The following is a 27080-nucleotide window of genomic DNA, read 5'->3' on the forward strand; positions in this document are numbered from 1 at the left end:
AATAAGGCTTGAGGCCACACAACTGGTGGAGCATTATCCATGTCCTAGTGTCGCTCTCCAGTGAGCACTTCCAGAGGCCTTTGCTATTCGCCAAGGCTGTTTCTCCTTTTAGCAAAGTAAGAGCCCGTGCTTTACCCTTCGGTATTGTTACTCATGAAACAGGGTCCCTGTGAGCTGAGATGCCTGGGACACTTCTCAGGTGCTAGAGCCCAAAGATGTCTGAGTCGGCCGGGGGCGGAGAAGGCTCCGCAGCCCCCGAGGGGCCGCTGGTCCCTGCGCTGCCCCGCCCCACCCGGCTCTGCTACAGGTGGATAAAGGTGGCTCTTCCCGAGCTCCGTGCTTTCCTCCAGCCCGTTCTCCCTCACGGCGGCTCTCCGCCGGCGCCCCCCTCCCCCTTGCCTTTGGAGGGGTGCGGGAAGGGGGAGCGGGCGCTGCCGGCCGGGGGCGCGGCTCCGCACCTGTGCGCGGCTCCCCGCGGCGGGGCCGGGGCTGACGAGCGGGGGGCTCCCGGCGCCGGAGGCGGCGCGGCGGCATCCCCATCCTCCTTCTCCTCCCTATCCCTCCGCCTCCTCCCTCCCTACCTTCCCCCGGGCGCCCTCTGCACTTTCTTCTCGAACCACCCTCGTAGACAAACTTTGATGGGGAACCTCGCACCGCGCTGGAAAAATGCCGGTTATGAAGGGATTACTGGCCCCCCAGAACACCTTCCTCGACACCATCGCCACCCGGTTTGACGGCACACGTGAGTCCGGGCTGGGGCTCCGGACTCCCGGAGAAGGGGATGCGCGGGGGGCATTGCGCGTACGGTGGGAGCTTCCTCTTCCCACCCCTCCGCCCCCCGGGGGTTTCCCTGGTACCAGAAGCCGGCAATGAGGAGGGGAAGGCGAGGGAGCTCCCGACCTCTCCCGCTCTCCTGCCTGGCTTCTCCACAGCTTTTCAGGCGAGGAGGGCGCCAGGTTCCCTCCGTCTTCAGTCCCCTGCTCGGGGGCTCCGAGGAGGCTGAAGCCCGGCTCCCTGCATGAAAGTTGTGCTCTGGACTAGGGCTTCATCCGCGCCCCGGGCGGCCGAGAGACCGCCAGGGAAAGGCACTCTCAGAGCCTGAGCAGGGCTTTGGTAGGAGGTTTGGAGAATTTTATTTTCTTTAGTACCCCCAGGCTTGGGGGGGTACGAAATCTCCCTAAAAGCTGAATTTCTGTACATCGGGCTCAGTGGTGGCAGCAGCTGTTTCAGGGCGTTAGTGGAGGGAGGCAGGTAGGAAGGGACCAAGGGCCCCTCGGCAGTGGCTCCGGCAGCGGTGGCGGCCCGGCTGCAGGACCACGGACAGGTCCCGGCCCCGGGCGGGTCCCGGCGCGGGCTCCGCTCCGCTCCCCGCCGCGCACGGCTCCGCCCGCGCCGCCCGCCTCGGGCCCGCCGGGCAGCTCCGCCGGCAAGGCGCTGCCTTCCCCTGCACGGCTGGCGTGCTCCCCCTCCGGCCGTGGGGGGACCCGCCTGTATCTTGACTTTTGTTTCTTCTTTAACGGGGCTCACACATATTAAAGCAAATAAAAGGAGCAGGCAGATAGCAGATTGGGACCAAAACTGACTGTCTTCCCTCTCATTCCCTTTTAAGAAATCTAGACATCGATAGTGGACGATAAACCAACTCAGATATGAGTTGCTGTTAGCTATTTCTTGACTGAAAACATTGCTGTCTAATTGGTTTGATGTCTCCTTGATTATCTATTGGCATTTCCTCTATAGTTCAATTACTGTGTGATTAAGACAACTGAACTGTGATTACTGAATCAGTAAGTTGTAAAATGTCAAGAAAATTATGCAGTCACTGAGATCAATTGCAGAGAAGCACAGAACTGCATTATAACTGCTCTGCTACTCTGAGGATACAGAGATAATTATGATCCAGGGTTGTGTGTAACTGATACTTCACTATAAAGCAATCTCTCGTGAGACTACTTAGGTGTACCTTTAAATTCCTTCAGCTACAGAACTCAAAGTCCTTTTCCCCCATCCTCCATCCTTTTATTTCTACAAAGTGTATGGGTATTATTTACTTCCTATTGAAGCGTGCAGCTCTTATTAGAGTTTTGTTGCTGATACTGTCATTTGCCAGAAACACAGTCCTTCCTTTCTTTGTGCTCCGGACCTTACCCCTTAACAATGGTTTCCCTTCAAAGGATGGAGCGCACAGTCTGTGAGCTGTACACACAAACACTTCACAAATCCTATACTGTTCTTCAATGATTCAATTTAGCAAGCAACATTTGTGATGACATCCAGGTCTCTTATTAAATAAAACACCAGAAAAATGTCTAATCCCCATCATGTCAGTGACACCAACTGGAAGTATGGTAGAAAGTTTATTTCTTAGCTGAATTCTATATCCAAATTTAGCTACCATTTTAAGCCAGTGATTTTACTGACCTTCATGAAGTGAAGGACTGGCCTTTTCTTAAACAAAAAACAGACCCCAGCATCTTCCACTGAAATTTAATGCTAACAACTCATCTACTTTTTGGGGGAATATAATTGAAAAAGAATGTAATTGGGTGTTGAAGTTCACCAGAAAATACAGCATATTATCTTTTTATTATATTCAGTGAAATACTTCTTTTTAGTTAGTTTTCCAGAATTTTTCTTAAATATTAAATAGGGGTGTTCTAGAAGCTGTCATTGTATGATTATTGGCATGTGAAATATTCCAGGAAGTTCGCACGGAAAGACGTTTTGTGAACTACGCAGTCTCACATCTAGAAAAACTTTGCCGGATGATTCTATTCTATGGAAAACTGGAAGCCTGTCTCTTAATATACAGAATAACATAACATCTCCTTTAGAGTGTTAAGAGTAAAGTGATGAATCAACTTCATATCATCTGAAACAAAGTTTCAGAAATAGAAAGTATTTCAGTTCAGAAACAGCTCATCTGCTTTCTTGCTTTGGAAATGCTAAATTTAAATATAAAATTAATACTTCTTTAACTGGCCAAAAAAAATTCAGACAAAGAAGCACAGTTTTTCAAAATGTGCATACATATCTGAACATCAAGTAGAAAAATTAAAACCGATTTATTTTTCATTTAAATTGCCTGTGTGGCTGGTATTCCTGAGCTTGCTCAGGTGGCTAAAGATAAAAGTAATACCCGTGGCTAATCCTTGCAGGAATCAGTCCCATGTCTTACTAGTTTACAGGTGATACTGTCTGTGAAAAGAATAGGACTGAAACATGGCATTGAACCTGAGGTTATGTTTCACAAACTTTTACCTCCCACATAATAATATTAAAATACTGTCTTGTATCCAATGTCTTTTATTAATTTTTTTTTTTTTTTACTGTTGTTTTAATATAGTCTGTAGTTAACAGACCTCTTTTCAGTTTAAGCCTCTGGGAAGGATATATTATGTTGTCATCAGTGATAGACTAATCCACCAATGCATCTTTAATCCAGAAGAGGGATAATTCTAATTCCGGGCAAAAGTGCAAGAAGGGATTCCAGATAATGTTAGAAAATATGCTTTGCACGGAATTTTCAAAAATTCATTGACAGAACTTTTTTAACTATACTATTGCAGTGATTTATGTTTAATTAGCAGTTATAAATCACACCATGAAATACTGCATATCTCAAAAAATGTATAAAACAAGTTCTTGGCAGGTTCTTCAGCTGCTCAGAATTCTCCCAGTAGATTTTTTTTTTTTTTTTGGGCAGTATGTTACACATAAGTATTCTTTACATATAAAACCAATAATATGTGCCAAACAAAGCAATTAGATTAATTTTGGGGTTGCTATTATCTGTACAGGAGATTGCAGAGGTCTCCTACAAATTTCCTGTGTAACCTGTGTTACACATGTGGAAGAGCAGCATTGAAGGTTTGCTTCTCTGGATTTCCATGGCAGAGCTCCTGGATCTGCCTATGTGCTGTTATACTGTCACCTTCCAACTCAAAAATACCTTTTGTGTTCGTAACATCTTAAGTTAATGCTTTCTCAAAATGTTTCCCCCCCCACCCAAAATGTAAACACCAGGTCATCCAAAGACTTTTGCCCCCTCTGTTAACAATGTGTTTATTGTCTATATGGAAAACAAACAAGCTTTTTCAAATGAGTGGTTAGTGGCTTAGGGGTTTTGGTTGGTTTTGTTTTGTTTTTCTTTTTAGATTTTTGAGACAAAATAGTATTTTCAAGTGTGAAAATATTTCAAATATAAGCCTATAATTAACTCCTCCACCAAATATCATGTATGTCAGAAGTGAGTTATTTCACTTCAAGCTTTTGAATGGAAAATTTATATATTGTTGCTTCTTAACCCTATTTAGTTTAGGCAAAGCATTCAGAAATAGTTGCATGGTAGGAAATTATGTCTTATTGTTTTCATACATACATACATATATGTACATGTACGTAAATATTCTGAATGCACTATTTATTTATTTAAATAGATTAAATACACACTAAGTGGTTGCTTCTGAAAATCTGTGAGACTTTCTCAAGGAGCAAAACTAGCAGCGATTCAGCAAATAGCCTTATTAATTTGTATTTTAAAAAGGACAACAATTTTGTTTATGGTTATACTATAAAATGACAGCTGAAGTTCTATAATTATCTCCTGCCTGTCGTATGTGATCAGATTCCAAATTAAGTGTGTACTTCACATTCTTATTGACAAACTTACATGATCAGTCTAATCTGAAGATCAAGCTGAGTGAATTCCTTCTTGCTCAGTGTCAATGGTGATTATTTGTTATTTTTTTATTTGCTGAACAATTCTACATTCAAATATGTTTTCCAATTAAAACCATGCTCAAGTACCAACAAAAAGAACTTTGCACCTAAGCAGTGGTTTTCACAACTAGTTTTTTTTTTTTCCTTCATGATAAAATGGAGTCAGTTTTCTGGTGGTTTTAGTTACCCTTAAGGTGTTAATGAAAGGTACCTGCTGAGAACGCACAGATTCAAGCATCCCAAATGTGATGTCAGAATACTTCTGCTGGCACTGTGGGTAGAATCAGGTTGTCTCTTTTGCATCATCGTCAGTTGGTACAGAGCTGAAAGCCTTTGTTTACAGTGATCTTTCCAGATTGCAGGGTCAGATTACTCCCCCACCCTTCCCCAGCTACTCCCAGCACTTGCTTTTCTGTCTCATAAACAAACTGGTGATGTCTGCTAGGTTGAGCCAATGAGCTAACACTTTCTGCAACTTTGTTGTGAAATTCTGTCTCATTCAGGATGAATTCTAGCCTCTTTACACCAGGCAATGTGCTGCTTAATAGTATCACAGAAACTTCAAAAGCAGAAAAGTGCTTCTTAGTTGCCTGGGGGTTCTCCCTCAAACAGGCTCAAGGAATTGCAGCAGTGTCAGATGTAGGGAAGCAACAACTGAGCTTTCAGGGGAAGGAAGCTATTGATCAGACTCCAGGATCAGAATGGTCCACCTCACAAAGACAAAACATGCTCCAGTTACAGACTGGGAGCAGAGTGGCTGGAAAGCTGCCCAGCAGAAAAATACCTGGGGGTGGGGAGTAACAGCCAGCTGAACATGAGCCAGTGTGTGTGCCCAGGTGGCCAAGAAGGACAATGGCATCCTGGCTTGTATCAGCACTAGTGTGGCCAGCAGGACCAGGGCAGGGATTGTCCCCCTGTACTGGGCACTAGTGAGGCTGCAACTTGAGTGCTGTGTCCAGTTCTGGATTCCCCAATTCAGGAAGGACATTGAGGTGCTGGAGTGGCTACAAAGAAGGACAGTGAAGCTTGTGAAGGATCTGGAGGGCATGTCCTATGAGGAGTGGATGAGGCAGCTGGGGGGGGGTATTTAGCCAGGAGTAAAGGAGGCTCAGGTGTGACCTTATCACTCTCTACAACTACCTGAAAGGAGGGTGTAGCCAGGTGGGGACTGGTCTCTTCTCCCAGGCAACCAGTGACAGGATGAGAGGACAGAGTCTCAAACTGTCCTAGGGGAGGTTCAGGTTGGACATTAGAAAGAAATGCTTCACTGTCCCTGGAGGTGTTTAAGGAAAGATTGGACATGGCACTTGGTGTAGACACAGTATTGTTTGGTCATAGGTTGGACTCGATGGTCTCAGATGTCTTTTCCGACTGAATTGACGCTGTGATTCTGTAAAATCCTGTGACCAAAGATGGGTGACTCAAACTGTGATAAGCACTGATCAAAGTCAAAGAGATTTCAAAGAAGTGACAGTGGAAAATCTGGTGGTCTGTCAAACTGTCCCTCTGAAGGAGTAAGAGCAGGGAAACTGGTCTAGCTCTTTGTCGTAGAGATGAAGTGACTTGGCCAGAGGCAAATTTCCAAGGATACTTGTATGGATGCTCTTATGTTAATGCAGAGCTGTTTAGTGCTTTTACTCATATCATTGAACAGGTAAATAATGTGGTGTTCTGAATTAATCATTTATTTGTCGCTGGAAACATATACAGTCAACACTGGAAAAAATATTGCCTGTTCTCAGCTCAGAGCCCAAAACAAGCAGACGTTGTCTCTCTCTACTTGTCTCTGTAAGACACGGCCAGTGCTGCACCTTGCTGTGGTTCCATTACAGAAAAGGGCAAATATGATTTTTAATATAAACTAAGGGTTGGATGTTGGAACCTGTGTTGTGCTGCTACTCTTTGCTGGAAGTAACCAAGTGGCTAGATTAGGCAGCTAACTGGAAAATCTTTTCTTTTGGCACAAGTTTTGGGAGTGTAGAACTTCATGATTTAAGGTTGGTTTATCCAGTTATCATAGCTTTCAGCAGCTATAGTGGCTTCTGATTCTAACTTGAGCTGAAATTGGACCTGAAAGATGGAATTGGAAGGGCTTCAAGGCGTCTTAAGACCATGTTTCTTAATTCTTGAGTTCTTGTCCTAAGGATCTGATTCAAGCAAAAAAAAAAGAAAAAGTGTTCAGGCATTATTTTTGATATGCAATCACTTTAAAGTAATGAAAAAAGGTCATTAAGGTATGTTTTATTCAAAGACCATTTTCTTGCTAGAGAAAATACTGATGTATTCAAATTCTTAGGTGGTGTTCTTTTATCTTTTGCTAGATAGAAATAAGATAGAATGATAATTCTGCAGGTCTTCCATTTAGAGGATATATAATTCAGTTATCACACTAATCTTAGATTAATGTTATAAACATAAAGTTGGACTAGTAGCACACATCATTACTTCAGAAATAAACTCTGTATTTGAACTCAAGGCAAGCATTTGAGATTTAAGAGTGAAAAATGTCATTAAATAAGGGGTTGGGGTTTTTTTCTGAGTACCAAAATGTTACTCTGTATTGTTTCAGGGTAGAAATCTGATACAGAGCACAGTGATCAAAACAAATCTGTATATTTGAAGTGACATATATTTGAATGAATGTGTACTTTGTGTGAGTGGAAGAAATGCTTTAGTGTTTCAAAATCTTAGATGATTATCAGGATTCCCACTAGAGAGTTTCTGTAAGTGTACCCTTTTTTCCTTCTCCAAGCATATACTTTCTTCTCTGCTAACATTTCAATGAGTAAATAGGCTTATCCTAAAAACAGATTTCGCTTGTTATTATCATTGCATTTGTACATTCAATCTCTATTTTATAATTTTTTTATATTATTTGTGCAGGTAGCAATTTTGTACGTATTCCCAGTCTTTTTGGATGTAAAGGAAGTGTGCTCGGAGTATTTTTCGGGGCAACAAACAATAGAAATACAACAAAAACACTGCCTCACGCACATGTAGAAGTATAAGCAAATAGACATACATGAATTTATTAAAATAAATCAGGCAAGGAATGGGTTTACAGAGCATTAACTGCTCCTAGTACTATTCTGAGGAAATGAATTTTTGGAAGAAAAGCAAGGTACATATATTACATATGTTGTATCCTGGAAAAGGTTAACAAAGACAGTTGCTACAACAGTTTTGCATTATCACAAGCAAGCTCATCTTACCTTGTGTTAGAGTGACTAAAAGAAAAAAGCAGGTGAGGAACAACCTGCTCACAGAGTAATGGTGTTTCTTGCTCACTCAATCTAAAAATAAAATAAATAAGAAAGAAGGAAAAAAGACAGGGTGGCAGGGGAAGGAAGGGGGAAGGGGAGGCACAGCAAGATGAAGAAACAAACAAAATATTCTCAAATCACAGACAGGAGAGAGACTTCCTTGACAATAAAAAAAGTCTTCATTTGGACTTTATCTTGCCAAGTGCTTCTGGCTCCTTCTGTTTTCTGGGACTGATAGTAGTATTTAAAAGACTTTGGAACAGGTGTTGTTCTTAAAATACTAGCGCATTCAACGTTGAACTTGACATTAAATATCATCTGAGCATCCCTAAAACTTAATGCTGGCTGTCAATCATTTCAAGGACAGCTGAAGACAATTGTGTTATGGAGAAATATGTTGTCTTCCCTGTTGATCTTTTGAAGAGAAAACAGCTTCCTGTGTGCCAGCACTCAATTCACTTTCTCCTCAGGCATTATTTCTGATGACTAGGAGTCTAGGATTATTTTGCTTTTTCTCTATTTTAAACCTATAGAAGAACAGAAGGATTCGTCTGAACAGAATGGACCTGAAATTCATTGTTACAGCTTTATTTGGTGGCCTTTTCTTTTTGCTTTCCATCTCACTCCACAGCTAGTTATGATACGTGACTAGACATCTTATTCCAAAAGTATGAAAGAGAACTCTGAGTTGGTCCTTTCATCATTTCTTCGATGTTTAAAATAAGAAAATTGTCCTCAGACAAATAGCTTGGGTTATTTTTTTTCTCCTAAGTGTCAGATAACTCCTGGACAAGTGATGAATGTGTTTTTGCATAACTTCTGCCTTTTCTCACATTTTGGAATTTATAATGATATGAAAAACAATGGGGAAATTATATTGTTGTCAAAGAAAATATTTTTGCAGAAGAAACAACCTTCTTTGTGGAAGATCAAAAATATTCTTTGGAGGGTAAAAAACCTTCAGAAGTCAATAATAATCACAGTGCATCAGTGACAAGCTGTGATTTTTTCTAACGATCAAAATGAAAATACACAATATTTTAATTAATATATTTCTTTTTAATATATGGATTGTGTTTGTGAGATTATAAAACATTCACTGCATTTATTAAACTGTATTGTTTCTTTATTGAGTTGAAAGATCTTGAGGTTTGGCATTTGGACTTAACATTTTCTCTTTTTCACTTCCAGAACAGTGGGAAGAAACATGTACCTCATAAAACCTGTAGTTGTAGAATTAAATGTTAGGGATTTAAATAATTAAGTGTTCAATGTAGAAAAGAATGGTTAATAAATATTAATGAAAGGTCTTGAGCTACACATTTGCCAAGATTAAGGAAAATTAACAAGATCACTGATTTTCAGAGGAATATATATAGCTATGAGTTGTGTCTGCTTCAGCGCTGTAATAATTGGGTGAGAGCATGGGAGGAAAAAGATGAGAGAATAGTGTGATTATACACCACATTTTGGGGGCCTTTCAAGGTCTTGCCATAAATTAGTGTTTGGGATTTTCAAAACACAGTTTTAATGGTCCTGTTTGAAGCAGAACTGTGCTACAGTACACTATGAGTAAGTTGCCTTCTTAGTCATGCTCAAGAGTTGCTTCTACACTGTAAGAAGAAATGTTGCATTAGAAATCCTGACTTTCTTTACTACCTCTCTGTATTTTTACAGGAATATATACCTAAAGTTGTTTTTTTGGTTGGTTGGTTGGTTGGGCTTTTTTTAGTTGGCATATATGAGATGTTTAGAATTCATAAGGAGAGTGATTCTGCTGATGCTGCCTTGCAGATCACGTATCTGAGAGTGGTTAGAGCAAGGCATGCTCCATGGATCTGTTGCCAACAACTTCTTGCCTGGAATTAGGCAGGTGATGGCTTTTCCATTGTACTTCACTGAGTCATTCCTTAAGGAAATGGATGGGAGGCTTGGCCACCCACATCAGTTAAGTGAACTCACTGCAGTGCAGTAGAAGACCACAGAGGGAGGATTCATCCTTTACACGCTCACAGGTACGCCAAAGCTTGTGATGGTTAAAGCATAATTCCAGATTTTCCTCTGATAGGGTGGAAGTTTGCATCCCACTATTTTCAATTCCATGTAAAAGCTTGCCATTTTCCCCTCTGAATTAGTGATTTTTTTTCTTCAAATTCATTAGCAATTACAATTAATTATTAATTAACTTGTTTTTGTACCTGCAGAGAGTAAGTAAGTGGTGTCTGAATTTTGAAAAAGTACTCCATTCTCCTTTAAGATGTATTAAAAACCTTTTAAAAACCCAGATAATAAGCAACTTTAAACACAAAATTGATTTATTTTTTTTTTTAAGTTTACTTACAGAATGAACTGGAGTGGTGATTGATTTTTCGAGGTAAGGGATGGTCCTAGGTGGTAAAGTGTACAAGTGATCTTTGGCCAAGAAAGAAAAAAGGAGCGAGCAGCTGTGAAGAAGCAGAGATGGATTGACTGATGGGATTGCTGAGTGAGCAGCAGGTATTGCTTTGGAATGAACTGAATGCTTCCCCACACTGCTGATCGATCCCTGCAGCAGACGCAGTGATCAACAGCAGTCAGGAGGGACAGGTGGAAATTACTGCAGACATTTAAACACATCAGTCATAATTCTTATATAAATAAAACAGGCAGGTGTTGTACTGTGTTTGTACTGCTATGAGCAGGATCCAGATGGGGATTTGGAATTTTGGTTCCAACTACAGCTCAGTGCTAATCATCGAATTAGATAGTGAGAGCAGTAACTCTTGGAGAAATGCAGAGACTTTGACGCCTGCATCCAGTTGGAGCTATCTGAATTGAAGATTTTCCCCACTTGTGTCCCAATTAAATAAGACAATTATGTATCAAAAATGTGCTTCCTTTTGACACCAACAGTATCTTCAGAAAAGCAGTTATCTATCTGGACTTTTCAACACTTTGTATGTCAAATATGTTTATAAATAGAGAAACATATATGAAGGTGATAACCTGCCTTAATTGCAGAAGAAATCATGCTTCAGATAGGATAAATAGTTCATTTATTCATTTTTCTGCTGATGTGTGTCCCCTGGGAATGATTGCTTGAACTGTCAGGGGAACTGCAGGCCTTCCGTTTGTGTCTTTTGTGATGAATAACTATAGTGGTGCTAATTTCTGCTGGGTTTTTTGTGGGTATGCTTTTTAAACATAAATAATCACAACCTGATATTGTATCAATCTCACCTGGAATATACCGAGTTATTAAAGCAATATGATCTCTTGGAAAGAAAATGGTGCAAATAAAAACAGCCACTCCATGCATCACTAAGCAAGGTGTGAAGTACAGGCGAATAGTTCAACTAGCAGTCTCACAAGTGACTAGCATGACGAGTGTCTGTTCCAGGGAAGCAGCAGATTAAGTTCAGGGAAATAACAGTCATTTAATAAATAAATAAATAATCTGGAACTATAGCAATTAGTTTGCATTTTACCTTTATCCTTCATTTTAAAACAAGTTTCCCTTTTATGAATTCAGTGTAGGCAAGGGCCTCTCACTGATCGGAAGACAAAGGCCAGAAAGCCCCACGACAGAAGTACTGTGTGACCCACACCATGATGGATGGATCTTAATAAGCCGAGTTTTAGGAGCTGAGTGAAATAATTACAAGTAAAGCTAAGAGGTTAGAATTAATTGGGAGAATAATATTAGGTTTTTTCCTCAGCCTGATATGGTTGATATGTCAGTTTATATGAACTGTCATTGAAAATAACGCTTCAATGTGCTTGACTAAAGGTTATGAGATGTCTTCTGCCCCCTTTACATGTTCTGTTTTATGCTGGGATGACTTTCTAAGATAAGAAAGAATGAAGAAGGAGGAAGTTTTTTTACATCTATAGCATGAAGGTATTGGCTTCTAACCTTCTGATGCTCAGAAGTATATAAAATTGATTGTATTTAATTAAGATGTACATAGTGTTTATTCGATGAAATATTTGCCTAAAGTGAAGTTAAAGAGAAAGAATTCTTGTAATGGTGCTTCTTAGTTTGATAGTAGCTGTTTTTCTAGCTATTAAATTTTGACATATTGCTGTGCTGAGCACAGTGATTTTATTTCATCTGTTTTAATGCTTAGAGTATTGTAGCAGTTTGCATAGCACTTGAATATTTTGTTGTTCATTCATCATGGCTAGTTCATGGCTTCCAGGGAGAGTTTGTGAATGGCAAAATAAACCAAATATAATAACAGAATAGTTTGCTCTTGAAAGCAGGTTCTTCCTGATAGGTTTTCAGGCTTGGCAAGCAAAGTTTGTGGCAGTAAAATACTGCAGTGAGTGTTCTAACAGTTTGGCTGTGCAAAAAACTGAATCTTTGCTTTTTGACAGACCAGTATTTTCTGTGGTACATAAGACCATGCCATCTTGGGCCACATGACACAGAATATTTCTGGGGCTGGTGATGCAGCTTTGGAAATATCTTCCAGCCAGACTCAGTCCAACTGCATGGCTTGCTGTTCTGCTGCAGGGAAGCAGCAATACTCTTGTTTTGGGAACCTCTTTTCTAGATTAGTCCTTGAATAACAAATCAAGTATCAGAGGTGGCATCTCCATAAACAGTGTGGACACCTGACATGAAAGGGTCTGAATTATGGCACTGTGTGACAGTCATAGGCCTGTGTTCTGGGATTATGAGGCAATAGTCAAGAACAGTTCTCTGAAGTACCAAGAAAGTAAAGTAGTCCCCAGAAATAAATCAAATTTTTTACAGAAATTTGATTTCTTTCTGGTAGTACTGCTGCTCCTCAGTAAGGGATGTGTTTGTTACTCTTGTTAAATTTTCAGTGGTTCCTAGATGAATTTATACTTGCACTTAAAATCAAACACATGATGTTATTACAGAAAACAAACCAAAACATGTATCTGAACCAAAACATTTATCTTCAGTTTTTAATTATCTGAAATTTTGGATCAATCCTGAAATTTTATCAGGTTTTAAGCTTTAAAAGTAATTTTCAGTAGCATTTTGCATTTTGTTGCTCAAGAAATGTCATGATGACCAAAATAATTTCAAGATCTCTTGTAGCATCTAGGTAGTTCTGTTGTTAAAATGTAGTGCTAGAGAACTTAGTAGCTACAGCGGAAGAGAAATACAGAAGTAACAAGAACGAAGGCTGTACCTTATTTTCACAAGTGCAAATTACTATGAGAGTTGCAGTTACAAGACTTTCACAACTAAAACCACTCTTGTGCCATATCTACCCCATTCTTGCCATGAAAGTGATATGTTTCACCCCCTTAATCCTTCCAGCATAGTGACTTTGTATGAATGGATTGTTGCACATGAGAAGCATATTTCCATCCTTACCCTGTTTCTAAAATCACTCCTATAAAATGATATCCTGACAAGACCAGACTAGCTGAAAATGTTAAACATGGCTTAAACTATACTGATGAAAGACAAGAGGGAACAAAGCTTGGAACTAGATACTCTAGGTCACAGAAACTCATCTTGCATTAGAAACAGAAAATATCTCGCTTTTTCTAATCTTGTAATGTTCTCAATCACAGACTTTGAAGAAATGAAGAGAATTTTTCACGACACGGGATTTGTAACAACCTACACTATGATGAAGCAGCATGTCTATAAAGAGCAATTCTATCTTTACTTGCAATGCATATCTTTCAGAACATTAATGCCCAGTCAGCAAGACAAAAACTTTTCATATAAATGTAGTTTTAAATGTCCAGGAGGAAAAAATATTCCTCTAAGAATGTACTCTACTTTCCAAAAAGTCCTTCTAATAACACAGCTTTCACATAGCTTTCAGACCAAAATTAGAAAGCAAGTTGCATGAATGTTTAAAAGGAAAAAAAAGCCTAAAACTAAAAGACAACCCAAACAAATTTACATCAGTAAAAATGCAGCAACAATAAATTTATTGTTTCATATCGATATATCGATATATTTTTATTTCAGAACTTCAGGACTGCAATATTGTGTTCTACCACACTTTGGGAAGCATCAAAACCAGAGTGGTTTTACTGGTATTAACTGCATTTTCTGAGGCACAGCTGAATTTGTTTTCAATCCACTGAAAGTAAAAATAGAACTACTATGAGTACTCTGATGTGTTGTGGTGTGTTTCCTTGCTTTCTAAATCATCAAGACCAGAACCTCCTGGCACTTTAACCAGATGCACTTATCTTTTTCTTCAGTGTACTATCTTTTATGATTACTTCCATTCCAACTGGGTACCAGTGACCCAACCTGACTTTCTCCCAAGACAGTTCTTGACTCAGCTCAGACCAGTTGGAAAATTTCTTTTCCCAAGTATGAGAGAGTTGTCCTTGAAGTGTGGGGACATTCAGTTGCTTCCTCGTTCACCAGACTAACTGCAGAAATACTGGAAGTTTTTGTTTCGATAAATAATACATAGGTTCCATACTGTTTTGTGAGAACTACAGCACAAGCCCAAGTTCTTCTCCATAACTGAAATATAAAATCAGTGATGAGAAATGGAAACCTTTAGACCCTAACCCTGGACTGGTCACCTTTAATACACAGTGGACATGGTACCAATCCAAATGGACATCTAGCAAATTTCTTTGGATAATCCTTTTCTTTTTAGTTAGCAATTTTGGTTTCCTCATTTCACAAAGTGCTGAAATTCTAACATTTAAAATTTGCTAAAGTATCAGATAAAAAAAAAGTCTTCAGCTCTTGCAAATATATGAAAGGGGTAACAAATGATTCTGTGTGCCAAAGAACCCTTCTTTCCTCTTGCAGTTGAGCTGCTATATGAATATTCCGTAGTCCAACACAGTCAAGTTGACACTGATATTTTGTGAAAATGGAGCACAATTAATTTCTCTCCTGGCTATTTTATCTTCTTCCCTGATAAATATTGCTGAAAATAGGCAGGGGATTTAGTGTTGAGAAGAGAGGAGATGGGGAGAAGAACCACAGGTGTATGGGAAACACAATCACTTAAGTCCTGTTTGCTTTATCACAAAAAGCAGCCGTACATTAAAACTTTCTTGAGAGATTGAGCAAGAATGGGCAATCCATAGCAGTTTAAATATCACCCTTTGTAACACTCTGAAATAGACATCCAACTGATTCTGTATTGGAGCTTTCCAATTTAAGACGTTTTTGGCTTCAGTATCCTAAAATAAATGCGATACATAATTCTGAGTCTATTGCTGCGAGGGAGGAAATAAATCAATTGAAATGCTCAGAAGATAGTCCTATATGCTATTTGTCCTTCTTGCTATTTTAGACAGGAGGATTTTTTAGCACTGAATACCTCTGAAAGGGATGGTAAATGTGGCACTATTTTTCCTTCCTTAACTGGTTCAAGTTATTTGCAGAATGGAGTATGGGATAGTGCTTTTCTTTCTTTCATCTGCAGAGGGAATCTTGCATTCCTAATCTTTAGTGTTTCTTGGATGCACTTTAATTAGAGGTCTAAAATAGACTGTATAACTCCCCATAAAACTTATAAGAATCTTGTAATAGCTCCTCTCAAATCTCTCACATCTGGAGACAGTGAAACCAATTATGTTTGAGGGTGGCCTTTTACTGCTTTTATGGAAGGATTTTGCATAACACCATGAGAATCACACCTCTTAAGAGAACTGATGCAGAAAGTGAAATAGAGTGGTCAAAAGCAGAGCCACTTTGTTTTTTGTAGTACATTTCTTTCCATGCAGATGGACTTGAGCTAATTTCATTAATAGAAATTACTGCCTAAGTGGAATAATTTATTTGCTTGAAACAATTTAGAAATAAATTACACTTAAATGAGTTTTCTAACAACATTCATTTTTACACAGTTTCAGCTAAATCATGTATTAGCACACAAAATGAAGCAGCTGGAGATAGTTCTGACACTTGAGAAAAGACGCAAATTTATATCCATAAATTTAACCCATCTGGGTATGAAGAATATTTTTTTAGATATGTGTGATATTGGTAGTAGTCTTAATATGCACATAATGTATTTTCCGATAATTAAACCATTATTTGAGTATATATTCAGTTATTTAATATCTTTAATATTGCTGAATAATACTTTCTTTTTGCCTAAAAATGTACTAAGGAATATGAACTTAGATGGTTTAGTTATTAGAATCAAAGTCTGGCTGCTGTTTGTTGGGGTTTTTTTAAAATACTAAAATAATCACTAATGTAATGACCAATGAATCACACATCGCAATATACTTCTAATCCTTCATACAGTCTTTTGTGGTTTTCCCAAGAAAACAATTTCTTCCTAAAATAACAACATTATCTGGCAATGCAGTGTCTGAACATCATGTATTTACTATATTCTCTGTTCTATGCAATGGCAAAAATTATATCAAAGTTTCCATATAAACTGAATAATTGATTTATAACATTTTATACCATTAAGTGTTTCAAAATAGTTTTATCCACTGTTAGGAAGAGTTATGTAGCTATGCATTTATAATATAAAAATCAGCAGAACAGAAATACTTTAAAATATTCCTTCAGAATCAATGATTGTAGAATGCCAGATCTTTATCATTAACGATGAAAAATAGGGGAGTTTGGTTGTCTTGGCCTGCACTCATACTTCCACATGTGGAAAATGGGGTAACAAGTCCTTCTGACAGGTATCAAAATACAGATACAAAATTATTTTATGCATAATCATCCATGTCTGATGAGTCAGCATGCTATATATAACTTGCAGTGCATTATTTTTTATAAGTGACTTCATTCTTGGGAATGTAATTTTCAGATAAGTCTAAGGAATTAAGTCAATTTTAAACTAAAATTTGAAACTTCTGGAGGACCAAATGTTTCAGTGTCTTTATTAGGAACACACTTGCAAAATGGATTTCCAGACACGGGAAAGGGACAGGCGGGTCCAGATGGTGTTTTCGCCATCTGAAAAGCATCCTTCTCTTCATTGATTAGAGTACAGAAGTAAGGAATAAATGTCTGAAATTTGACAGGACAAAAGGAACCACTAGTGGTCTTTTTTCCCTATGTTTAAATGGCCATACAGGCCACAGTTATGAAGTTCAATCATTGAACAATATTGATTATTTTAAATAAATTAATTTAAAAATCCATCCATTTGTATATCTTTTTTTTTTTACAGCAAATTCTAATTGCTGCCGTGATAGAATTCAAAACCAATTCAGAGGTAAAATTTCTTTCTGACAAACCAAGTTAATATTGATGTTTGAACTTAATGTTACTGGTTATATTTATCATCAGTAGCAGGTTACATCTGCAGAGCAATGTATTGAAAGATTAGTGCCAAATTAAAACTGGGAATGGTATTTCACAGGGTTGCTCTGATTTTACTCTAGGTCTGAACTTAATTCTGTTCTTAATGAAGCTCAATTGCATATTAAAAGCCCTGTATTACCCTTGGCTTTCAATGGAGAGATAAATAGTTTAGGTGTAGAAACAGATGAACATGGGAAGCTGCCTACTCTAGGTTACAAGGAAACAGAAGTGGGTCAGGAGCTACTGGGTTGTTGTTTGCCACTTATCTCATGTTAGTTCATAATCCTGCAGGCCTTTGGGAGATTACAGTGGAACAGAGCAGTCCTGTAACAATGCTTCATGTAGCAATAATCAGGAAAAAACCTCTTTCCCAGAAAAACAGAAGGAGCCCTGACCACATACCAAAACATAAACCTTTTCAGAGTAAGCCCTCTCAGGTTGGAAATACTGTCTGCTTGCCACTGTGTGCTCTCCTTCACTGCTCCTCAGGAACTTGCAAGCCCAGACTTCAAAAAGGAAAGAGGGCTGAAAATGTCATTCCACAGATCAGATCTTTCACAGATAGAATATTTTCCATGGGAATGTTATCCTCATCTTTCTTGATACTGCTTGCAGCTGTGCAAGGTGTTTCATTTTATAATGGGAAAATACACAGGCAGTAGGAGCACTTCATAGGAAGTATTTGAGGTCTGTGCTTTTTAACATTAATTCAAACTACCTTACATCATGTCTCTTGTTAATTAGTTTGCATTAAATATGGGGTGTGGTCTGAACAGCCCATAACAGTGGGGTTGGACCTTTAAGGTCCTTTTGAACCCTAACCATTCTATGATTCTATGAACAGTTCACCTTTATGTTCTTTAACTTAGATTTAAAACCTGTATGTGTGAGCACTGTATGGTATCTGTGGTGTGTTTCACATTTGCTGGATGCACTGCACCAACCCAGATGACCTGCTAATTCCATGCAATCTGTGGGAGAGGTAGAGTGGGCATGGAAACCTGGTACAGCAGGTGGTTTCCTGGCCTGGAATGGCAGGAGGCATCGGCAGCACTGTGCATGATGTCCTGTAACAACATACCAGATCCAGTGAGACCACAGTAATATGCACAGTAGACTGCATTTCTGCTGTTTGCTGAAGGTGATAATCCACGTGGTTACGCTGATGGTCTGTCCCTCAGTAAAGGCTTTGCCCACTATTTCTGCATGTCCCATTGTCATGCTTTCTATCTTGCTCCTTCCAAAGTCCATGGGTGTGTATTGCACAAAAATATAGGAAATTAAATTCTTCCCAGGTAGGAAGACTGAGTGTGGTATGAGGCAAATCTGAGGGGAAATTCGGAATTCTGATAGTTCTGGGGTTGAGTAGAAGGCTAGTATTTTGGATGGTTTAAGTTATACCAACATTCAGGCTCTTGAGGCAGTTACAAGGCTGAGTAAATAACAAAATTCCCTAATTCAATTTGCTTCCATTCTTGAAATGAGACATCATGTACACCTAACTTGCAAGGGAGCTCTGAAGAATATTTAATGCTTTTAAAACATCTTGAAGACCTACAATGATCTGCAAATATTGTCTATCATTCCTTAATTACTAAGAAATTATTCATTTCCCAAATCCATTAACACTGTTATTATTTTAGCTTTTGGTTACTGCTCTGAATAAATGTTTTCTCGAACAAAGATTTCAATTAAACTTAAAAAAAAGAAAAAAAAAATTATTTTTACCCTGGTCAAACTTAAACCTCCTTTGGGGTGAGTGGCCAATTCCATCAATGCCCCACCCCTATTTGGCAGAGCAGTAAGGCTGTGCTAAGTTCCAGCTGTTGTGATATGTCACCCACAGAGCAATACTGAAACTATCATATTGTTTGTTTAACTCCATCTTAACAGAAATTTTGGGTTTCTTAGTTATAAAGCCAGTTTTGTTTTGAGAAGATTTATGGTTTTGATGTAGTTTCATGTTGTCCAGATATCATTGCCAAATTATTTGAAAGAGAAACTTCTTGTAGAAATGGGTTTATTTTCATGTTCTTTTCAAAAATATAATGTTGCTGTTACTCCTTATCATTTTGTGCCTCAAACATATTTTTTCCCCTTGTACATTTTTTTCAGCTGCAGTTACCCATTCCTTCTGAATGCAATATGATTTTTTAAAAAACATCACCATATGAAACAAATTATAAAGGATCCTTCTTTTCCTTTTTCTTCTTTTTAACTTCTAGGTACTTCATTGCCATTTTAAAATTACAGGAGTTAAATTTTCTTCCTTTCTGCTTGTAAATGCTCCACACCCATTTTCTAGGAGTCAGAGTGACGGATACATGGGACAGATCAGGGAAATTAATAGGTGGAAGACCAGACCTTCTATTTGCTAAAAACTGCTAAGCCTTAAGCCAAAAATGTATATATGCTACTCTTTCAGAGACTCAATGTAGAGAAATCTTACTATGATGGACTTATTAGAATGCCTGTTCCTGGAATTTCCATTTTCTTCCTTTCCTTAACATCTGAAATTCTATTGTTTTGGTTTGGGTTTTTTCACATCTATTCCATAGTATTCAGCGTATTTTTACGTTCTTATACTGCCTTTTTTGCTTTTTCATAGGGACTGGGTGTAGATGGGCAGTGAAGAAGAGCATGACCACAAATGACCTCCTCTATGGCCCTCATGCTTTCCAGCTGCACAGCTGGCTGTCACTCCAGCTGCTCTTCAGTTATCACATCCACTGCTCTTGCTTAGGAAGAAATTAATTGGTTACTGGCTGTTAAAGAAGTGTACTCAACCCTGCTGACTCCCAGGTTGTCATGGGCCATGGCTTAGTCTCTTCTCCTTTTTTGTACTATATGAATTTTTCCAGGCCCACTCTTTAACTGTTTGTGTGCAAATCATGGGAGTGGTGGCACTTTCTCTTAATATATTCTGTAAGATTTCACCAAAAATAGCCTTTGAAACACATGAAAACAAGAATTTACGTAACAGGAGCAAGAAAAATACCTTCTGAATTGTAAAAGTTCACATTTATTTAAATCTTAACCTTTAAACCCTTGGAGGAAGGAAAAGTATCCACAGGACACTGCGGCTCAGCAATAGCTTATTGTTCAGACTGAAATACTTAAGAAAACTCCTATGCCTATGTGCAGCCAAAAATATATATAATAAATGATGAATGGCAAACCTTAAAGCAGATTTTTTGTTGCAAGGCAATAGGAGAAAATCCCTTTTTTAAAAAAAACAATATTGTAAGCCTTGTTTGCCATCTGTTTTTAATAGTAGGTTTTCATGTTATGTGATAGAGTTTCTGCTGTTTCTTGAACAATTTCATACACACTCTCAGATCAGGATGTGACATAAATATCAGAGTATAAATAATCTATCTTTATACAAACATTTCATAAATAATGTATGGTGTTACAAGAATGAGCAAGCATAACTTGCAAGGCAACCTTTTGAAACATTGATAAATATATGCAACAAAAATTTGTAACATTTTTTCCTAAATTGTAACTGCTACACTCTGATGTAGTAAGGAGACAAAGTGAATGGTTAATATACAGAAAAAAAAGAGTATTTTCAGGCATTGTTAGTTGTAAATACAGACTATAATTTTCTTTTCATCTATTGCAGTGCTAGGTGAGAATATTACTACACTATTAGTAAATCAACTAAGGAAAAAAGCTGATATATACCCTACTTCTGAAAATCATAATGTTAAGTAATGGTGCTTTGTGCAGTAGTCTATGAAAACCTTTTTGGGTGTATTATTGCCAGATGATACACATATCGAAATGCAAAAGTAGCATTTAAAAAAATTCTGCTCAACTATTGGTTAAAAACACAATTTCTCTTTTTCCTACTGTAATTGATTTATCACGGAGCATTTTTTTTTTTTTTTTTTTTCTGTGTGAATTTGAATAGTTTATCTTCATGGTTTTTTGTTTTGAAAAAATGCACAATTTAAAACTTGATGTAGAGGTAAAAATATGTGGGAAAATTTATTATAAAGAGAGTTGTGAGTTTTTTCCTATGTATCACATAAGATTATGTCTTAGAGTCTTTCAGCTCTGTTAAATGACTTGGAGATAATTGATTTTAGTGGAGAAGAAAAAATGTTTACATGTTTTGCATCATGCATGTTGTTAAGTGGGCACGTATTATGCTTTTATTTAATCAATTGCAGTTACCAGCAAATGATGTCAAGTCTAACTTATGGTATATTACTGATGAAAAGTATGATCATGACATACTTTAATGACATGCAGGGCTCCAAATATGTTTATCACTACAGGATCATTTATTTTCATTTTCATGTGTGATTTATATGTGGTAGGTCAGAGGTGCTTTTGGAAAGTGAAGCAGCACTAGGCACCTTCCACTTTCCTGTACAGTCAGATTATCCATTTAGCTTAATTATAGTGTAGAAAAAACACTACAAAAGATACTCTGTTTATTAATAGTTTTTAAATGCTGAAAGGAGTAACAAGAACCAGCAAAAAGTGAAATTACCCTTCTAAGTGTTTCCAAAAGTTGCAGCAAAAAAATATCCAGATGTATGTGTGGCTCTTGAATACGACAGTATTTCTCTACCAGGCAGTGCGATGCGTGCAAAATGAGAATGGGGGGTGAACACTCATCTGGGATTGATTGCATTGAAAAACACGGTGAAATCCTGCAGTTTTAGAAAACAAAGTGGGATTCTGATTATTTTGTCAGAGCACAAATCCTTTGCTTGTATTCTGTGTCCCAGTGGCTGGTGTTAAATTCTGTTCAGCAATTCAGTTCCTTTGATAAGTGGCCTTGTTATCACACTGACTTCTCTCACAAAGTTGTTTTTCTTTTTGTTCTTTATGTTTTATCATCACACCAAGCATCTTCCCAGTCTTCTGTCTGTAGGGAGATTAAGAATAGGTTCCTGTGTATATAGCAGACTCCAAGGGAAAGAGGACATCTTTGGGATGATAAATCACATTCTGTTGCTTAAATTGCTTACCAAACCTCTGATTTAGAAAAGGACGGAAGCACAAACTTGAGAGGAAGTGTATGACCTAATATAAGGTCTTTATTTTTTTTTTCTTTTATGTCTGCTTGAGTGGAAAAGGAAGGACATTACATTGACAGGCTTTTTTTCTCTTCTGCTTGTGACTAAAGCTTTTGGTTTACTAGATTACGTCTACTTAGCTTATTTACTTTTTTTTTTTGAAACATGGAACTACGTAATGTAGGTAATGCATCCCTTTATTTCAACAAGAAAATGAAAGATATTACTTTTTTGGCCATTAAGTCTGTATTTTTTACCCCATGAAATAGATGTTTGTCCTAATATAGCTGCCTGATTCTTCATTTTTTAACTTTCCCATATTATTTAACTCAATAATCCTGGGTGTTTCTGAATTAGTCAGGGTTAGTATTGCTTTGACCAAGATCACAATTTGATGATTAGATATTTATTGTGTATGTATAAGTATATATGTACCTTTCATAACTTGATTTTTTATAAAGGAATTTGTGTAAAACACTCAAAATGAGCCTGTGTAAATAACAGATTTTTTCAATTTGAGGAGCCTAATAGAGTTTAAAAACTAAAAAAAATAATTTGGGGGCTTTTGTAAAAAAGCTTCAAGAGCTGTACTTGTCTTAAATCCTTTCACAATATTTTGAAGAATTTTTCCCTTTTCAGTCACAGTCTCTGCGATGAAACCAACCAGTAAGTGGTGTTAGCTCAAGTTTATGAATGTGGTTCAGGGGGCACTGGTTACTTACTGTTCTTGTTTGTAGTTTAGTTTTTGTTAGGCTTAGTTTCAGTTACAGAACATGTCAAAACCAATTTCCTAGCATATGCTGCAACCTAGGGTTATCTTCTGCACTGTGGTGTGTCTCAGTAATGATGGAATAACATCCCCACAGCAATTACACTAAGTAGTGTTGCCACTGTATTTAATACTCCCTTATCTATTTTAATACAGTATAACAGGTGGAAATTGGAGGCAACCTGCTGTGAACACAGCAACCCAGCATGATGTTTTAACATTTCTATGAGAGGTACATAGATGGCAGACAGATCATAATAAATGCAAGTAATTATATAAAGTTTAAGAAACTCTGTCAAAGTGGAGATAAATCAATAACACAATGGTTGTTTGCTGCTTCAGATTTGTGTAATAGATATAAAACTAAAGAGTCCTAAATTACAAAGGAGTCTTCAAATAGGAAAAAATATTATTATTGGTCTTAATCAAAGATGTATGATTATTTTTGTTTCATTTAGATGTAGATACAAAAATTTGTTTAGAAAGTGAACATGTGTATATTACTTGGATTAGATTATATTTTTATAAATCTCCTTTAAAACCCATATTAAATAGACAATAATTTGTCACAAATATTCTGCTTTGGTATGTAAACTTTAGAAGGAGGTGAAAAGTCTGTGAAAACAGACTTTAAAAATATAATTATTAATATTTGTCATAAATTCATATTTTTAGGTAGGTTCTAAATGCTGATAAAGATTGATATGATTTTCTTTTCAAGTCTGTCTACATTTGCTGTGATTTTTTAGGAATATATAAAATTTTCTCTTTTTAGAACAAAGTTTGCTTTAAATTATTTTAGTTTGGTTTTTCTTTCATTCCCTTTCCATACAGTTGTGATTTTTGTGTCACACACTAGCCACTGCAACAGTTAATTACCTCAGCACTCAAGCTAGCTCCTTGAAGCTTCTTCATGGAACTTTCCCTGCCAATATGTGGTGAAAGGGGCTATCTCAGCACACTGCTGGTTGCAAGTTCAACTTCAGCTTGAAGCTTGCATGGCATTTCTATAGAAAAGGACAAAGCCTTTTCTTTAGGTCGAGTCTGCATTTCATGTATAATCCCAGCAAGCTAACTCTGCTGGAGAACAGTTTTAAATTAATTTCAGTTTCAGAAATAATAACAGCAGGCCAGAGTCTGCAATCATTCCCTTCAGCCATGGTCTAATGATTATTGCACAAACAGCCATGTTGATTTACAATGTTTGTATTCTCTAGGGGGTGATTAGTATCTTCACAGTGTAGCCAGTAATGGATATTATTAGTGTTCTTGATATGATTTTGTGCAAAATCAGACAACATAGATTAATCTGCTCTCTGCCAAATTTGTAAAGAAGTGGGAAGGAGTACTCAGGAGAAATATTTGGTGACTGAGACAAGAGGTCATGGTTTCACCAAGTGAAGACGGATTCAAAGAGGAAGGCAGCAACTAAGTACCGATCATCTTATAATGACTCTGTTTACTACCTTATGCCACTAAGAACTCCCTTAATTTCAGTGGAGCCGTTTTCAGGGCAGGTATACCCTAAGAGAGAAATTATGAGGATGGGCAATGGTAGTAAATTAACTCTGTGGAGCTCGGTTTCTACCCATTGTGGTCTCTTCCATCATTCCCAATAGAATCCTGGGAGAAGAAAAGAACTGTTTCTCTGGGGTTGCTTTTCTTCAGCAGAGGCAGGCAGGTAGAGAAAAATAGTAAGAAGCAACTGAAGCCTTGAGAGCTCCATTCTCTATCATACATCACCGTGGCTAAGGGGAAAAAAAGGAAAGGGGTTGACTCATCTTTCTTTCCTATCCTCTATTTCCTTCCCTAAATCCCAAAGACAAATGAGGACAGAAACCAGGTTTTATATATTGGAAAGAGCACTTACTAAGTTCTCTGACCTATTTGGTGTAGTTATTTTGTGTAGAAGGAAAAATGCAGAATACAGCCCCCTGATTTTTAAGTTTGAGGAAATTATTAAAGCAAATTTGTTGTGGTTTTCACCCTGCTCTAATTACAACAGCACAGAACACTTGTAGTTGTTGCTAGATCTTTTAACATATTCAGTGTAAGTTAAAATAATCATCCTGATTATCTGACAAGATCTGTGTAAAGTGATCGTAAAATAGATGGAATACAGTATATAATATGTTGCCTAAAACTGAAGTGTTGTGGTCCCAGGAGTGATGTATGGGTAAATACTAATCTATGAACTTGATATTACTTTTTCATATCATGCTTGTAAGTCACAGGAAAGTACATAAAATATTTCATTCTCTCTTTGTCAGTTTTGAGCAGAAAGGTTATGAATCTGTGACCTGTCATTATGATCACTAGACTGTAGTTAAGAAACTGTATTTCTGAGGAAAGTAGTCCTAGCATACTGAACTAAACTTGTAAGAGCTTTCTGCAAAGAAGGCTGAAAATGTAAAATGAAAGACATATTGGTTACACATACATTTTAAAAAGGATAAATAAGGGAATTACTCATTTTTCCTTCAAGAGTTTGGACGTATCATCACAGGGAAGAATCTGGCTGTAAAATGATATAGTCATCTGAACTCTTCCTATTTAGATTCCACATGGTATTTAAAAATCTTAGCACTTTTTTTTTGTTTGTTTTTGTAACTTGCAGACATGCTCAGCATTAAAATAGTACTGCTGAAAATTATTCTACTTGACAAAAAAAGCTAGTTATGTCATTTTCAGCTGATTAAAATGCTGTTTAAAAAGGGAAAAGAATTATTTTTCACAATATAGACATTGTGATGCAGAAACTATGTTTTTTCCATTGCTTTTGTTACCTCCTTTATCTCCTTCTCCATTTTGTCCCAAACAGATTTTTTTCAGAGAAGTACACAATCTAAGTTTGAGGCACAGATTCTTCTATATCTGTCCTAAAATTACTGGCTTAAAAAACGCAGGAATAAGGACTGACATATCTATTATGCTGAATAGCAAACTGTCATGCATGATGTAGATGCAAAAGATGAAGGTGGAACAATGGAAAAATACATTAGGAATTACTGGATATTGGTGAATCTTTCATGACAGTTTTATTTTGGTACAACTTAATTATTTTTCAGTGGAACTTGCTTACACTATTAGAACAAAATTATTTTAAAATTCTCTGTGAGTACTGAGTAAAATGCTTAAATCTGCAAACTGACGTGCAAGATATTCATGCAAACAAGATTTTATGTCTCTAAGTAAACACTTCTACACATATTCTTAGGTTTACAGCACATGCAGCTATGATTACAAGTATAATGAATGCAAGTACTAGACAAAGCACAGATATTCACAGTTCCATTGAAGAAAGTGGGAAATCTGACTGATATTACCAGCAGGATTTAGCTTGTTCAGATCTCATTTAATTTCTTGTTGGCAGTGGCATCAGTCTCTGCTTCTCTTCAAATGGTAAACTATGTGCTCCTGGCATAAGTAGAAGAAATGAGTAGCAACTGAAATGGTCACACACTTTTTGGCAAGGAGAGGAAAGAGCTGCTGGAAAATGCCTTGGTAAAACACAGTACAAAACAGCACCATGAGGTGCCTGAAATAATACCTGTGTGGTGCCTTGAGGTTTTAAGATTAGGGCCCTGGATTTACAGACTTCTTAAGGTCTCATTTTGAGGTTTTTAAAAACTACAAGGTTTATATGTTAGCTGAATTTTAGGAAGTTTTAATAGATAACTGAACTGTGTATAATGGATTTTTGTAGAGTTTATTTAGCAGAAATTTCTAAGTTCACATATTTGTCATCTTAAAGCATGCAAGATTTTAAAAAAAAGGAGATATATATATATCAGTCTGTAAACTTCATCCTTCAACCAACAACATCATCAGCCAATTCTTTAGAGCTGCTTCTGAGGCACAAAAACATTACTTAGTTTGACATGAAAAGGAGCACCAAACAGGTAGATTTAAGTTACTACATCTTCTCCTACCTTGCTATAAGAACCAGGTAGAGAGAAAGAGAAAGAAAAGAAAGAAGTAAAATTTATTATTTCCTCTTAGGGATAGTCTTTCCTAGCAGATGAGGTATGAGAGACAGTGAATAG

At 37.5% G+C, this 27080-nt stretch overlaps 1 protein-coding gene across 1 annotated transcript in view; it reads left to right on the forward strand.

Moving 5' to 3' along the window:
- Positions 1-666: 666 nt before the first annotated feature.
- Positions 667-27080, forward strand: part of KCNH8 (potassium voltage-gated channel subfamily H member 8) — a gene marked incomplete at both ends in the record, with an annotated part of 172677 nt that continues 146263 nt past the window's right edge. The window contains one exon of the mRNA XM_082290170.1: positions 667-742. Within this exon, the coding sequence (XP_082146296.1) occupies positions 667-742 (76 nt within the window). The remainder of the gene's footprint in view (positions 743-27080) is intronic.

This window comes from Coloeus monedula (genome assembly GCF_965178545.1).
Source record: "Coloeus monedula genome assembly, chromosome: 1".
NCBI lineage: Eukaryota > Metazoa > Chordata > Aves > Passeriformes > Corvidae > Coloeus > Coloeus monedula.